The following is a 15490-nucleotide window of genomic DNA, read 5'->3' as shown; positions in this document are numbered from 1 at the left end:
GTAGCAACATTCCATGCTACCAATCCAGGCTTCCCCCATATTTTAATAGCAGACTATGGACTTTTCCTCCAGGAATTTGTCCAAACCTTTCTTAAAACCAGCTACCCTAACCCAGCCTTCCCCTGTGCAGGAAGAAATCAAATGACTGCGAGTCCTTTCTGTGGGACGAAATGCCCTGCTGTATTTTTAGGGAACTTACTCAATCACATCCACGGCAGTACCCCTGCTTCAGCCATCTGTCACCGGTGTGTGTGTGACACGCTCTTTTGCACTGTTTGCTCAGGAGGCTGATAAACGGGACCTGGCATTGTCTAAGCATAATAGCATATAGCTGGAGGCAGAATTTGAACTCCAGCCTTTGAAGAAAGCAAAAACTAGTCAACTCAGGGATGCTTTGTGGAATTAGTGACCACGGTGCCCTCGCCACCTGTTCTCCCGTCCTTCTCTCTCTCTCTTTGTTTGACCCAAAGCAGTTTGCAATTTAAAATGCAGTTAGGCGGATAGGATCAGACTAGCCAGGGCAACGGGCACCGGTGCCACTGCTGTCCTGGCAGAGGGGGGGGGGGGGAGAAGGAGTAAATCAAGGGAAGGGGGCAAAAGGGCAATCATTTGTGAAGGCAGGCGCAGTCCATATCCAGCTGTTTCTGGTATGATATTGGGAGGGAAGGTTTGGAAGCCCACCGGGCCAGGGGGAAGCGAAGAAGCCCAAGCCCCGTCTCTTGTCCTCCAGCAACTCTTCACCTATCCAGTACTGCAGCACGAAATGAATCAGAGCCCCAGATCCACAGCTGACCGCATCGGGGGGGGAAGGGTGTAGCTCCCCCCCCCCCCGCGCAATAAGCACAGATCCAGGGAACTTTTGGGGGTGGGGGTGTGCCCTCCCTGAATCCGTCACGAGGGCAGCTCAGCTGAAGTTAAAACGGGCTACAGCACCCCTCCCTCCCCCCCCCCCGAACCCCTCCTTCTTTGGGCATGGCAGGCTGCGAAGAAGAGATGAACAGCACTACCTCGCCGGGTTTCTAAACGGAGATTGGCGTCTGGAAAGCAGCGGGCATCGGAGCTCGGTGGCGAGTGAGCCCAGCCCCCACCCTCGGCAGAGAGGGACAGCGCCTGGATCGAGGAGGATGGGGGCAGCGCTTGCCTATGCCCTCCGCACGGTCCTTTTGCCACCCGAGAGCAGCTGAGGGGCCGCCCCAGCTCCCTGGATTTGAACCGGGAGCCTTCATGCTGATCTCCGTTTGCGTTGGGAAGGATTTCTTGTCCCAACTTCTTGCGCGGACGGCGAGATGTTTTCTTTCACCTTCTGCTTCCTGCTGCCTTTGCTGGGTGAGTTGCGGGGTTTCTTCCTCCCCTCCCCCGAGAGCTCTGGGCAGCTTATTCCCGGAGAGCGCGCTTAGACGTGGAATGCGCGTCTAGAATCAGCCGCTGAGCGGACCCTGTCCCCCAGTTGGAAATCGGAGGGGTGTAAAGGGCTGGGGGGAGAGGGAGAGCAGAAAAGGGGATGAGGAAAAAAGTCCAGCCCGGGGGAACATTGTTCTGATTCAGTCAATGGAAACAAATCAACATTGCCAGGCAGGAATGGAGGGGTTGGGGGGTCCCTACCCTCATGAGATCACCTTTGGGCTTATAAACCTCAAGCCACTTTCTGCTTCCTTTGTGCCTCTGTCCTCCTGTGTGTTGCTGCCATCACAAGTTGTCTAATAACTACTGTATCTGCCTTTATATCCAACTATATGATATCCAGCCTTTGTTCTCTGCCCGAGCATTGTTTGTGTCGAGGCTGTCTCGGTTTGGGGGGGGGGACAAGTGTGGCTTGTATTTTTCTCTGTCTCTGGGTGGTTTTAGATGGGCATAAACTTTTCTGGGTGTTTGGGGTGTGTATGTCTCGGTTTTCTCAGGTGTGTGGGTTTATTTCATGGTGTGATATGTTGTGTTGGGGAGGGTGGGAGTCTGTGTATTCCTCAGGGTACTTATGTTTCTGTTTATTGAAGTCTCATACACCGCCCTCTCTTTACGCACCATGGCTTTGTGTCCCTAAATTGCTTGCTGGCTGTGTGTTATCTCACTGGTACTGTGTGTGTGTGTGTGTGCTCACACTTTGCTCTGTCTCCGTAGATGGCAACCTGGCTGCTGTGTGTGTTGTCTGCTAAGGTGGCTGCAGTTCATGGGTCTATGTGTGTGTGTGTGTGTGTGTGCTCCTTGTATGAGGCTGCTGTGTGCTCTGTGTGTATGCTTTTGGGGTGTGCGTGTACCTTGTCTCAGGAAAGGCTGGGGTAAAGTCTGTCTGGCACGCTGCCTTTCGGATCCTCTCCTTATCTTGATTTTAGAAAACTATTGAAGACCCCACTGGTTGAAAAATTTGTATCTATGCTTCCGTCATGCAATGTATCTTCTTTTAAATTGTATTTTTACTGTATGATCGGTTCTTATTTGTTGTAAACTGCCTAGCGGTATAGAAAAATAAAATGATTATTATTATTTAGACTACTGAGATGAGGGCACTGCAGGTGTGTGTTTGTGTGGGTCTGTGTGTGCATACTTGTGCAGTCTTACTTTCTCGGTGTGTTTTGTGGTCCTGCTGCATGTATGTGTTTTGTGTGTGAAAGACTTGGTACTGACACAAGAGAAGCTCTCATTCCCCCCCCCCCCCCCCAGTTAGAGGTTGTAAACTGAAAAAACACCATGAACACCTTCTTTCACATCAAGCAGCATTGTGGGGTAAAGACCTAGATCAACTGCTTTCGCCCACGACTTATGAGGAATTCAGAAAACGTCTAAAAACTCAACTGTTCCTAAAGTATCGAGACAACTGACCCACTCATCTTCTTTCTCCTCCATAGTGATTCCTCTGTCCTATTAATCTCTTTCTCCTCAACAACGCATTTCCGGTCCTATTAACTCTCCTCTTCCCCCCCTCTTAAATTCAATCAATTTGTACCTCGCTTAATCTATTGTAAACCGCATAGAACTTAACGGTATTGCGGTATATAAACTCTTATTATTATTATTATTATTACTGATTGCCTGGCCTTGTGTCTCTCTGCTGCCTCCTGGCTGTCAAAGTGAGGGCACTGCCCGAGTGTGCGTGTGTGTGTTTTCTCAAGGTATCAACTCCTTGGCTCTGTGCCCCTGGAATGACTCTTGGCTGTTGAGGTGAGCCGGCTGCCTCTGTCTTTGTAGACTCTGGGGGGGTGTCTACGTTCTTGGAATATGCTGCTCTGATTTCTTGGGTGTTTGCTGTCTTGGATCACTGATTATCTGGTTCTGTGCCTCTAGACTACCTTATGGTTTATTATATTTGATAGACTGCAAATAATAGTACAAATATCTATGCGGCTTACATAATCAAAAAAATTAAAGAAATGCATAACAATAATTGCAGTGAAATACAAGGAACCTGTGTCTGTGTGTGCTATGTTTTTTTTTGGGTTCTTGGTTGTGTGTGTGTGTTGCATGTAAGCCCGTGTGCATGTGTGTTTGTTGCCTTAGGGCTCTGCCTAACTGCGTCTCTAAAATGCCTTCAAGTTATGTCTGTGCGTGTCCTTGGTGTGTGTTTTCTATGCATGTGCATGTTCTCTGCATATGTGCTGTGTGTGTGTTTGGCGCTTAACATAATCAGGGGGATTCAGTAAAGAGCGCTCAAACTTTGACGCTGAAAAAAAAATCGCCACCGAACGGTATTCTATAGCGAGTGTAAAGTGCCCTTTATAAGAAAACGCATAGCGCCGGGATCCACGCTCAGATTTGGGCTTGAGGAGCTACTCCAAATGAAACCAAATAGAAATCCCAGCAGAAAAAGTTGGGTGTGGATCCACACTATTCTGTACCACCGCACACCTCTTAAGGGAATGTCCCTCTTGTTGTTACACTCGGAAACCATACCATACATTTTTTTTTCCTTCGATACCACAAGTTCTGACTAGGATTCAATGCGATTCACAATAAGATTTTTTAATTAGAGCTCACGAACAGTGATTAAAGTTTAATGAGATAGGGTGGAAGGGTTTATGTAACTAGTTCGAGGACTTTTAGTCTTTTCTTAAAGATATAGTACGTGCATATTTGTCGCAGGTGAAGGGGGAGATTGTTCCGTATTCTGGGTCCTTGGTAAGCGAAGGTGGATTCGTGCAGTGTCTTCCGAAGTATGCGTGCAGGATGGGGGAAGATCAGTTTGAGTTGAGGAAGGAACGGGTGACGGAGTCGTCTGCGCTTAGCCCTTTAGAGTTTTCGCCATGGATGGCTTTTTGGACCACGCATGCTACTTTATATTGTATTTTTTTCCTTATGGGGGGGGGGCAGTGCAACTCTCTCAGGAGTGGGGTACACTCGGAAGATTAGTCTGGCAGCTGTGTTTTCAAGTAGTTGCAATTTGGTGCAATCCTTATCTGAAAAACCTCTGTAGGAGGAATTGCACTAATGTAGGTAGGGCAGAAGGACCCATTGCGCTATTGTTCCGAAGTTCGACTGGTGTTATTCTGTACGTGGGTTCATAAGGGGGTTTTCACACAGATCTGCCGTTCCTGCCCAGTTTTGGCACCTTGCATCCAAAAGAACATATTTTTGCGCTGAAAATTTGGCTTAGAAGTAATGCTTAATGACCAGCGCTGAATATAGCATCCCCTTGAATGTGTGTGTGAGTGTGCGTGCGTGCTTCAGTTCTTGATGCGTACTCCCAGATTGCCCTCGGGTTCCAAAATGAAGGCCTGCCTTTGTACACATGAGTGTGCATTAATGTGTGTATTTTCTTGGGTTATTGCATCTGTGTGTTTTCTGTATGCGTTGTTTTTTTTTTTAATGGATCGTAAGTTTATGTCTTTGAAATATTTGCGTGTGTGTTCTAGGGATTTGTCCATGTGTGTACTTTCTATGCATACGTGCGTTTGTATTAATGGTGAGTGTGTTTACGTGTTCGAGAAATGTGTTGGCATCTTCGAGAACCGCGTGGCTTTGTGTTCACCGATTGCCTCCTGCCAAGGTGAAGTTTCTGCTTGTGCGCGCATTTGCGTTCTCGTTCTAGGTATGAATGTGCGTTTGTTTCCTCAAGCACTGAGAGTGTCTGGCTTTCTGTTTCCAGATTGCCTCCTGGATGCTGAGGTGAGGGCGCTGCCCGCATCCGGAGAGCGCCTGGACTGCGTGAAGGCCAGCGAGCAGTGCCTGAAGGAGCCGGGCTGCAGCAGCAAATACCGCACGCTGAGGCAGTGCGTGGCCGGCAAGGAGAGCAGCAACTTCAGCAAGGGCGCCGGGCTGGAGGACAAGGATGAGTGCAAGAGCGCCACCGAGGCTCTGAAGCAGAAAGCCCTGTACCAGTGCCGCTGCAAGCGCGGCATGAAAAAGGAGAAGAACTGCCTGCGCATTTACTGGAGCATGTACCAGAGCCTGCAAGGTAGGGCGACGAAGCAACGCCAGGGCCCCTTATCCCAGGCCCCCCCTCCCCACACTGCAGATCCTAAAATGAAGGGCTGACCTCATGATCCCAGCTGTAAGGCGAGGGGGAGGGGCTTAGACCGGAGAGCAGCTGCCACCACCGCCGCCGCCTGCCCTTGTTAATCCCCCATAAAGTGGTTCTCTCTAGGGAACCCAGCTGACCTTTATAAAGCGATGCCAAAAGATGGAGGGGGAGGGGGACCCCAGCCAGTTTGTTATCCACCATTAGGAAAAAAAAAAAAAAAGTTTAAATATTAGGGAAGAAAGCCCAGACTTATCTTAGGGCATGCTGAAATCCGCAGGATAGCAGTTGATGTTCATCTCCCGTGGGAATCTCTTTGTATTTGTCAAGCAGTTAATGCCTGAGCCCCGGCCCTCCCACCCCCCTTAAAATAAGACAGACTGAAAAGGAGACCCAAAACCAGGAGCGAGATGCTGAGCAGCAAACTCTCACTTTGAAAAAAATCCTCCTCTTCCCCCAGCCTCCCCTCTGAAGAGGCTTCTCTGTTCTCCGGCAATGACCAGTAAAGAAATATTCAGTATCTGTCCTTTGTTCCCCAGTTTGAAAAAGAAATGCACATTCTTTTAACAGCCTGGAAGCTAGAAGCACAGCTCCCGGCGTTAATGTTAACATGTGTCCTTCGGCCCTAACATTTCCTCCCAAAATTCGGGCATTCACGTCCCATTTTGACAGCTCAGTTAAAGTGAAAAAAGTTCCTTCTTTGAGAGACGGAGTCCAAAGGTTTTGCAAGATTTGTTGTAAACACAAACTTCATCTCCTTGTGGGGAGTGTGTGGTGCAGTGGTTAGGGCTACAGCCCCAGCACCCTGGAATTGTGGGTTCAAATCCCACACTGCTCCTTGTGACTGACTCTGGACAAGTCACTTAATCCCTCAGTGCCCCAGGTACATTAGATAGAGTTGGAGCCCGCCAGGACAGATAGGGAAAAAATGCTTGAGGACCTGAATAATTTGTAATCCACATAGAATTGTTATAAATAATTATGTTCAAACATTTGATTGAAAGAATAAAGTAAAAATACATATATATTATACAGAAAGATATTCTTTACAAATGATTTCACAAATGTTAAAATTCTAATCCATATATTCTATATAATTCTATTATTTCTCCAAACATTTTATATAATAAACCATAATGCCCCCCTACCACTCCCCTCTTACTCCTTCCCTACCCCGGCCCTCCCCATTCCCTCCCTCCCTCCCCCCTCCTTCAAAATCTTTTCATTCCCCCCCCTCCATCCCATTTCCATCCCATAATCAATTCCCCCTCCCCGGATGAAAGGTGACAAAAATAAAAAAATAAAATAAAGATCTGGAATGTAATTTAGACTACCTAAGCTTCAATGTAAATCATTGAGAAATATACTTCTTGCTCTAGGTAAAAGGTTTTGAATATACGGATACCCAACCTCCATAAAAAGACGAGTTCTTCTAGAAGATCGATGAACCTCCCAAATCTCAAATAAAAGTAAACGATGCAACTGGTTCCTCCAATGCCAAAAGCTTGGAGATTCTTTCTGTAACCAAAATTGCATCATACATTTATGCCCAATCATACATGCCTTTTGAAATAAAAGACATTTCCCTTGGCCAAATACCCCACAAGCTGCTGCCTTACCAAAAATTACTCCCCTTGGAGAACCCACAAGAGGACTAGCCCATTAAGAACCCAAATATAATAGGATGGCAGACCAGAAAGACTTAATTAAAGGGCACAGCCAAAAAGCATGACATAATGTGTCAAGATCCTTACCACATGTTATTCAAATTGGGGAATTTACCAAACCCGCATGAAAAGCTTGAATTTGGGAGAAATAGGCCCTATGTAAAACTCTATAAGTGCATTCCCTCCAAACAGACCCTTTTTTATAACTTATGGTATTCTATTAATAGCTTGAGTAAAATCGAAAAGTAACTGAAATTAAATCTCCTCTCTATGAAGTCAGGAAAGCCGATTGCCATTTTGCTCTGGTGTATCAATAACATCAAATTATTTCAATAACTATGGTGGCGGAGACAAAACCAGTGTAAAGGTAGATTATAGGGATGGGATTAGAGGTAAGTTACAAAATTAATCAGGGACTACTGTTCAGGCACTAGGCCTGATGGGCCGCCGCGGGAGCGGACCGCTGAGCAAGATGGACCTCTGGTCTGACTCAGCGGGGGCAACTTCATATGTTCTTATAGTGCTGAAATTCAAACATGCATGGAATAAATACAGATGATCCCTAGCAAGAGAAAGAGGACAGAATCAAAAGAAAACTTAAAACAACCTCATGTCATGGGTGTTCATGTACTTGGATAGCAGGTAAAAGTCAGTGCTGGGGAGACTTCTAAGGGTTGCCACAAACGTAAAAAAACAGACTAGGATCAAGTATGCAGTGGACCACCCCTGGACTTGTCTTGGCAGGGCCGCCGGCACCTCTCCGCCTCCCCACGTCATGCTCGCACCCTCCCCCCTGTAACTTTTTAAATCTTCACCAGTGAGAGCAACTACTCCACTGCTGCTCACACCAGCCTGGCTCCGTCTGAAATCACTTTCGGGTCACGGGCCCAGGAAGTGATGTCAGAGGAAAAGCCGATGCTGGCTCGAGCAGCAAGCCGGAGAAACTGCTTTCGCTGGCGAAGATTTAAAGAGGTACAGGGTGGGACGCGAGGGGGGGTGTGGCATGGGGGAGCACAGAAGGAATGGGGGGGGGGGTTGCAGAAGAAGTGAGGGGGCAGAGAGAAGGGCACAGGGAGTGCCATCTATCCTTGCTACACCATTGCTTGGCAGTACTGTTGGTACAACTTATCTGCTTTATAGGTGCTGAATCAATGGGGGGGGGGGAGGTTGTGTGAGTGTGTGTGAATATATCTAGGGGGGGTGGGAACAGTTGTTGAGTTTTGTATTATATGACAAAGGGAGCGTCTGTCTCCCTTACTGTGGTGACACCAGATTTTTTTTTCATTTGGCCTTTTAGAATAAATTTTTATATTATGAATTTCAGTATTGTTTTATGCTTTCTAATGTAAACCTCTTAATATTTGTAAATGATTAGCCATATATGAAGTCCAGAAATCAAATCAAATGGAATCGAAAGATACTTTCTGGAGAATGACACAGTGTCAAAATTCATCACCATCCTCGTCCCCACAGATAACCGTGGGAAACAATCCCATGCCATTCTTTAGTATCTCTCTCAACCTCAGTCACTCGTACATAAGCATTCATCAACGCAAGGCTTGAGGGTCAGTGGTTGTTCTTAGAGAATGACACGGGGAAAAAAATTTGTTCCCATCTCTGCCCCATGCCTGCGAACTCAGTCCCTGTCCCCGTCCTGTCTCAGTGAGCTAGGTCCCTGCGAGCTCAGTCCCCGTCCCTGCAAACCATCTGATCCCATCCGCACAAGCCTCAAATAGTTTTATCCTGAACTTAATTTATTAAAGTATAAAAAGAAACAATATTCTGTACAATTGTCATTTTATAAATCAGAGTTCTGGCTGCCGAACTAGAGGAATAGCTACAATACTACTTTATCCTAAAGCAAAAGAAAAGAAATAGAAATTTATTTCTACCTTTGTTGTCTGATTTCTACTTTCCTCATCTTCTCGTCATTCTCTTCCTTCCATCCACTGTCTGCCTTCTCTCTGCCTATTCCATATGGCATCTGCTCTATTTCTATGCTTCTACCAGAAACTGTCTGCCTCTCTCTTCCATCTCTCCCTCCCCCCCCCAATTGGTCTGGCACCCATTTTCTTCCCTCCGCTTCCCCCATGGTCTGGCATCTCTGTCTTCTTCCCTTCCATCTCTCACTTCTTCACCCATACACAGAGATTTATGGAGCAGGGCTTATGTTCTAGGGGTGGGTCTTGAGTCATGGGTTGTGGCCTGTGATCGAAGGTCAGGGTCTTAAGTCAAGTTGTGTATGTATGGAGTCAGGCCTGTGATCAAAGAGTGTCTGGTCTTGAATTGGGGGTGGGGGGAGACAATTAAGGTTGGTATCACTCGACGGAGCATTGGGAGATCAGGGGGTGCACTGCCCTGGTGATTTACTTTTTAGCTGCTGCTTTATCAGATTAGCAGTATCAAAACTCCGCTTACTGCCCCCTCTTGAGGTAGTGGTATATTCAGTTGCAGTATCGGCACTCATGACAGCTATGATGGCTGTCTTTTTAGCATCTCTCTCCTCCTTTCCTCCCTTCAGATCTGGTATCTTTCTCCTCCCCCAATGCTCCGGTATCTCTCTCTCCTCTCCTCTCCCTTTCCTTTCCTTATCTTTTCTGCTCTTCCTTCTCAATTTGTTTTCTATCTCTTGTTTACTTTCTTACTTTCCAGTCCTCTATTTCCCTTTCATTGTGTCTATCTACAGCTTGCCATCTTTTTCCCTCAACCCTTCCAGTATCTCACTAAATCTATCCTCTTCCCCCAATCCAGTATGTGCCCTTTTTTCTTTATCTCTTCCTTCCATCCAATATGTGTTTTCTCTCTCTCTCCTCTCCACTTCCTTTCAAAGTCTGTTCCCCTCTCTATACTCTCCCATCCAGTGTCTGTTCCCTTCTCTCTCTCCTCTCCCATCTAATGTCTGCTCCCCTTTCTCTCCTCCCCACTTCCTTCTAGTGTCTGTTCCCTCTCTTTCCACTTTCAGCATTTGCTCCCCTCTCTCCTCCCCACTTCCCTTCAGTGTCTGTTCTCCTCTCTCACTCCACCTTCCATCCAGCATCTGCTCCCATCTCTCTCTCCTCCCCACTTCCCTTCAGCATCTGTGCCTCCCTCTCTCTCCACTTCCCTTCAGCATCTGCTCCCCTCTCTCTCCCCTCCTCACTTCCCTTCAGCACCACACAACCTCTTCCCCTCGTCGGACCATATCCCTCCCTTCCCCTTCCCCTCACCTTCACGGGCGCTTTTCAGAGTTTTCTATTTTAGGGATGTCTGGATGCAGCAACCATTCTCACAAGTCCTGTGTGACTGTCCTGAAACTTCTCCTCTGATGCACCTTCCTGTTTCTGCTTGGATGGCTCGCATCAGAGGAGAAGCTTTGGGGCAGTTCCGCAGGACTTGTGAGAACAGTTGCCACATCCTGACACCTCAGAGAGAAAACTCTGAAAAGCACCCATGAAGGTGAGGGGAAGGGAAGGAGATGGCCTAACGAGGGGAAGAGATGCCTGGACTGCAGGGCCCCCTGGAGCTGTGTGGCCAGGGCAGCTGCCCTGCCTGCCCTCCCCTAACACTGGCCCTGACTGTGTCAGCCCCTGCACAGCTCCCAGGGCGGGCCTACCAGCCTCTTCGAAGCTTCCTGCAGGCAAAGCTGCTCTGACCGGAACCTTCTTGCATCGGAAGGAGGGACTCGGCGGCAAGAAGGTTCTGGTCAGAGCAGCCCTGCCTGCAGGAAGCTTCGAAGAAGCTGGTAGGCCCGCCCCGGGAGCTGTCGCCTAGGAGAGTTGCAGATATGTTGTTGTTTTTATTTGCTGCTGGTGATTGGGAGGGAGCGAGAGTCGCGATTGCAAGGAGGGCTGCTGACTGGGAGGGGTAGGAAGGGAGACAACGCGGCAGATACTTAACTGGGAGGACAAAGCCATTCACTGCTCCACGGGGCGGTGAATGGCCTTGTCCCCGTACCCGTGGCAATCAGTCTTTTTTCCTCCCCGTTCCTGCGGGTTACCCGTGGCTATCCACGGCAAACAGTCACTGTGCCATTCTCTAGTTGTGCCCATTCATACTCTGATTCTTCCCTTTTTCCTTAAAGAATGCTATGGAGATGGTTTCCCGCAGTTATCCGCAGGCAAGGAAATGGTGATGAATTTTGTCACTGTGTCATTCTCTAATACTTTCCACCTCCTCCACCCTCAGACATCCACACCTGCTGGTGAGAGACGAGAGATTGTATGCCACCCCTCTGTGGGCGCGTGTAGCAGCTTCTTGGATTCCCGTTGAGGTGCTAGTGAATGGAGGTTCCCACACGAATTAACAGACACCATTTTTAGAAATGAAGACCTCAGGCTTCTCCTTAGATCACATTTACAATGGTAGCATCTGATAGACCCACTGCTAAGTGAGAATCAGTAGCTCTGCAGAGGAGAATCATAGGATGCCTCCTGAAAAGTGAAAAGTGCATCTTTTTTTTTTTTTTAATCTTAACAGGGAACGACTTACTAGAAGACTCTCCTTATGAGCCAGTCAACAGCAGACTGTCGGACATTTTCCGATTCGCGCCAATGATTTCAGGTAAGAACAGTTCAAAGTGTTCTCTCTCTCTCTCTCTCTTTTTCTTTTTTTTTAACCTAAGAATGAAATTTATTAAAGGAAATTACTGACTGGGTCCCGGATGCCCCTGCTCAAGGGGAAACACTCATTCTCTATGAATGCTTTGTGGGTTTTTATTTTAAGACCCAATGCTGTGACTCTATTTTGTTAAATGGCACGGGACGGGGTAAGGTGCAAATGAATTCCATGTGGACTGATCATTGTAGGGCAGGGGTGGGCAACTCCGGTCCTCAAGGGCCGGAATCCAGTTGGGTTTTCAGGATTTCCCCAATGAATATGCATTGAAAGCGGTACATGCAAATAGATCTCATACATATTCATTGTTCTTTTACTTCATCTTCATTTATAAATAATTAATCTTTTATTAACTTACTGATAATATTATTGCACCATAAATCCTAAAAATTATTCCTAAAAAATTTTTCAGTTTCACATAATCATCCAAACTTCCCTATTATACAAAACCTAACATTCATCAAATATACATAATCATCATATATAATATAAACTCATACCTGTTATTCATCATATTTCAGCTTGGCTACACACAAGTGTGAGATCTCCAAATCAGAAGCTTTCCTTTGTAACACCTCAATCACAAATGAAAATGTCTTTACTTCCCCACTTCCTGTTTGTTATTTTAACGGTTATTCACAGCTGATCATAATTATAGCAGATGCCAATCCACTTCTTTGTTTAAGCCGTGGATGATTATTTATTGTAGAGATTATGTGAAACTGAAGCTGGCGTCAATCTAAAGCCCCTGAAGACGCTGAAAGGCGAAATGCAGAACTGTGTTGGGCTATTTGCTCAGTTTATCTGGAGTGGATGATACATGAAGTAGAATTGCTATTGGATAATAGAAGACAAGCAAATTAAAGTTTATGAAGATTTTCTGGGATATTTTCATTGGACAATGCTTCGTATAGCATATGGACTTTTATGGTTGATTTAATTAAGTAGATTGGGAGGGCTTCAGCAGTATGAATGAATGAATGAAAATTTTTGGTAGAAATAATTTTTAGGATTTATGGTGCAATAATATTATAAGTAAGTTAATAAAAGATTAATTATTTATAAATGAAGTAATAGTATAGCTTCTTTTTGTGTATTGAATGTTTAATTAGTTGAAGCTATTGATGGTATATTACGAATCCCGATTGTATTTGTGCCCCTCCCCCACCGCTCTTTCCTTGATCCCACCTACCTTCTGTGCTCCTCCTTCCCTTCCCCCTACCTCTAGTTGAAGTTGTTGCTGGCGGCAGTCAACAATGTGCTCTCCCTCTAATGTCACTTCCTTTACATGGCACCCGGAAGTGACATCAGCGGTAGAGCCGATGGGGGTCGCAAAGAGCACGTTGTTGTCTGCCGCGAACAACTTCTTCAACTAGAGGTTTAGGGGAAGGGAAGGGGAGCGTGGAGGGGAGGAATGGGAAGAGGAGGGGGCGGAGAGGAGGAGGGGTGGACCGCCCCCCCTCCTCTCTATGCTGCAGGGTGGCACTTCTACTGTATTTCCTGACTCTGGAAATTGTGAGCATGTAATACACATCTTGTCCTGTAGGTGGCAGCATGATTCCCTGTTTAATGTTCCGTAATACCAGTTTAGGGGCACACTTGAGTCTGTTCAGTTTCTTTTCTCTTTGCTGACTGTATTTTAGGATATTATATTATAATCTGTAACACGTTTGAACGTGGTGCAAAACATTTTCCATTTAAGGCAAACTTTTGCTTCTGTCTTTGCTCTGACTCTCCATGAGAATTGTGCTCGCCTACTCTGCTAGGGTTTCACTTCCACTTCCATTCTTCAAAGACTTGTCTTGTGTATCTGATGTAATCGAGAATATTTTTACAGTTTGCTTCTTCTTTTCCTAGGATTACCAGATGTCTGGATTTCCCCGGACATGACATCCTTTTGAGGACATGTCCAGGGGTCTGGGCAGCTTTTCCAAAACCCAGCACTTTCTCCGGGTTTCGAAAAGCTTTCTTTTGTGCAGGAGGGCATCCACGCATGCAGGTGACGTCGTTGCGTCTCATCCGTGCTGCCCGACGAGAACAGCAGCAGGGGTGGGATTGGAGGCGGGACTGGGGCGAGATCGGGGGCGTAATGAGGCAGAACTGGGGTGTGATGGGGTGGGGAGGGGTGGGCCTGGGAGCGGGTCTAGGGGGGTCCAGATTTTCCTACCTTTTCTGCTATTCAGTTTCCAATGCAATTGTGTTGTCTGGTCATTGTCAGTGCCAAATTCAGTGCATGTCATGGCATTGTGTTTCCTACCAAGCATCTTACTATGATGAAGATTATGTTTATTATTAATTAGATCCACGTCTTATGAACATTTTAGAAAACTGTTGAAAACCTTTCTTTTCTCTAAATTTCTGACCTATTTCCTCATAGCATAATCTTTTGTTAACTGCATTGAACTCCTGTTATGTTATGTTACTGTGGAAGTGCTGCAGGAAACCAGTGGCTTGGCATAGCTTCAGTGATGGCTCTTGGCTAGGGTTTCCATATTTTTTTCTGGGAAACCCCTGAACACATGACCTCGCCCTGTTCCGCCTCCAGCCCCACCTGTTCTGCCCCAGCCTCTCTCACTTCCACCTCTACCCTGCCCAGTTATGCCCACAGCCCCGCCCCCACAAAGTCTCCTTCTGGGCAAGCTCCAGCCGTGTCTGGAGGGCCTGGAGCATGCGCAGATGGCTCCTGGACGGACTTTCCAAAACCCAGCGTTTATCTGGCTTTTGGAAAGCCCCTGCAAGCTCCGGTCACATTTGGAGGGCCTCTGAACATGCAGGGATGATGTCACACACAATCTGCACATGCTCCAGGCTCTCCAGCAAAGAGAGGAGGCTTACTGGGGTGGTGCTGGAGGGCGGAATGGCATGGGATAGAAGTGGAACTGGGCAGGGCTGGAGACAGAACGGGGCAGGGTTATGTATCCTGGGGTTTTCTTTTTTAAAATATGATAACCCTACCCAGTTCCTTTTAAAGCCTTCAGCAACAGCAGATCTGGTTCTGCCTATGTGGAAACAGGAAGTTGGGGACCAGTATGAGCAGTGGATATGAGCTTCATCCGTGCAGATGGGATGCTCCAGGCAGGGTCAGTGTGAACTGTGCAATAGCGGCGTTTCCCAGTGTCCTTCTGATGGTTTTACCCCCTCCAAATGTACCACTATTGAAATGTCTATTTCTTTACCTAATCAATAATCGTGCAAATATTTAAACACATCACGTAAGACAAATTATATGCGAAATGCAAAGCGTCCCTATGTTTGTATTGCAGTATTAATTTACTTTGCATAAAATTCTTCACCTTAATATTTTATGAGAAAGTTGTGCCTGAGAAACATCCTATTAACAGGGGACCCAGTAATTACTTTTGTTTGTTATGAGAAACAGAGTTGAAGCATTCTTCTTTCTTGAAAGTTCCAGGGAGCCTGGAGTCGCTTTCTCTTTTGCTTACCTGGTGATAATCTTTCTTTATTACTCAGGAATATGTAAACGGTGGTGTGTGGTACGTGACACCCCGGCTGTTCTGATTTAAGTTCCAGCCTCAGCTTCTGGATTTCCCGAGAACATGTCCTCCTTTTCAGGACATATCTGGGGGTCCAGACGGCTTTTCAAAACACAGACTTTGTCCGGGTTTTGAAAAGCTTGGAACAAATCACTGTCGGGCAGGAGCGCATCTAAGCATGCGCGGATGACAAGTGATGATGTCACATGCGCGTGCGTGTGATGTCATCGTGTCGCCTCCGCACATGCGGGGATGCCCTCCTGCCCGACAAGAGCAGGCAGCGGGAGGCG

The 15490-nt window shown here is 46.8% G+C and overlaps 1 protein-coding gene across 1 annotated transcript in view; it reads left to right on the top strand.

The window, feature by feature from the left end:
* The first annotated feature begins 931 nt into the window (after positions 1-931).
* Positions 932-15490, top strand: part of GFRA1 (GDNF family receptor alpha 1) — a 287214-nt gene continuing 272655 nt past the window's right edge. The window contains exons 1-3 of the mRNA XM_033942448.1: positions 932-1326; positions 5075-5383; positions 11569-11652. Of these exons, the coding sequence (XP_033798339.1) occupies positions 1287-1326; positions 5075-5383; positions 11569-11652 (433 nt within the window). The 5' untranslated portion in view covers positions 932-1286. The remainder of the gene's footprint in view (positions 1327-5074; positions 5384-11568; positions 11653-15490) is intronic.

The sequence above is a fragment of the Geotrypetes seraphini genome, chromosome 4 (assembly GCF_902459505.1).
Source record: "Geotrypetes seraphini chromosome 4, aGeoSer1.1, whole genome shotgun sequence".
Classification (NCBI taxonomy): Eukaryota; Metazoa; Chordata; class Amphibia; order Gymnophiona; family Dermophiidae; genus Geotrypetes; species Geotrypetes seraphini.
Note: the sequence above shows the minus strand (reverse complement) of the source record. Positions and strands in the feature narration are given on the sequence as shown.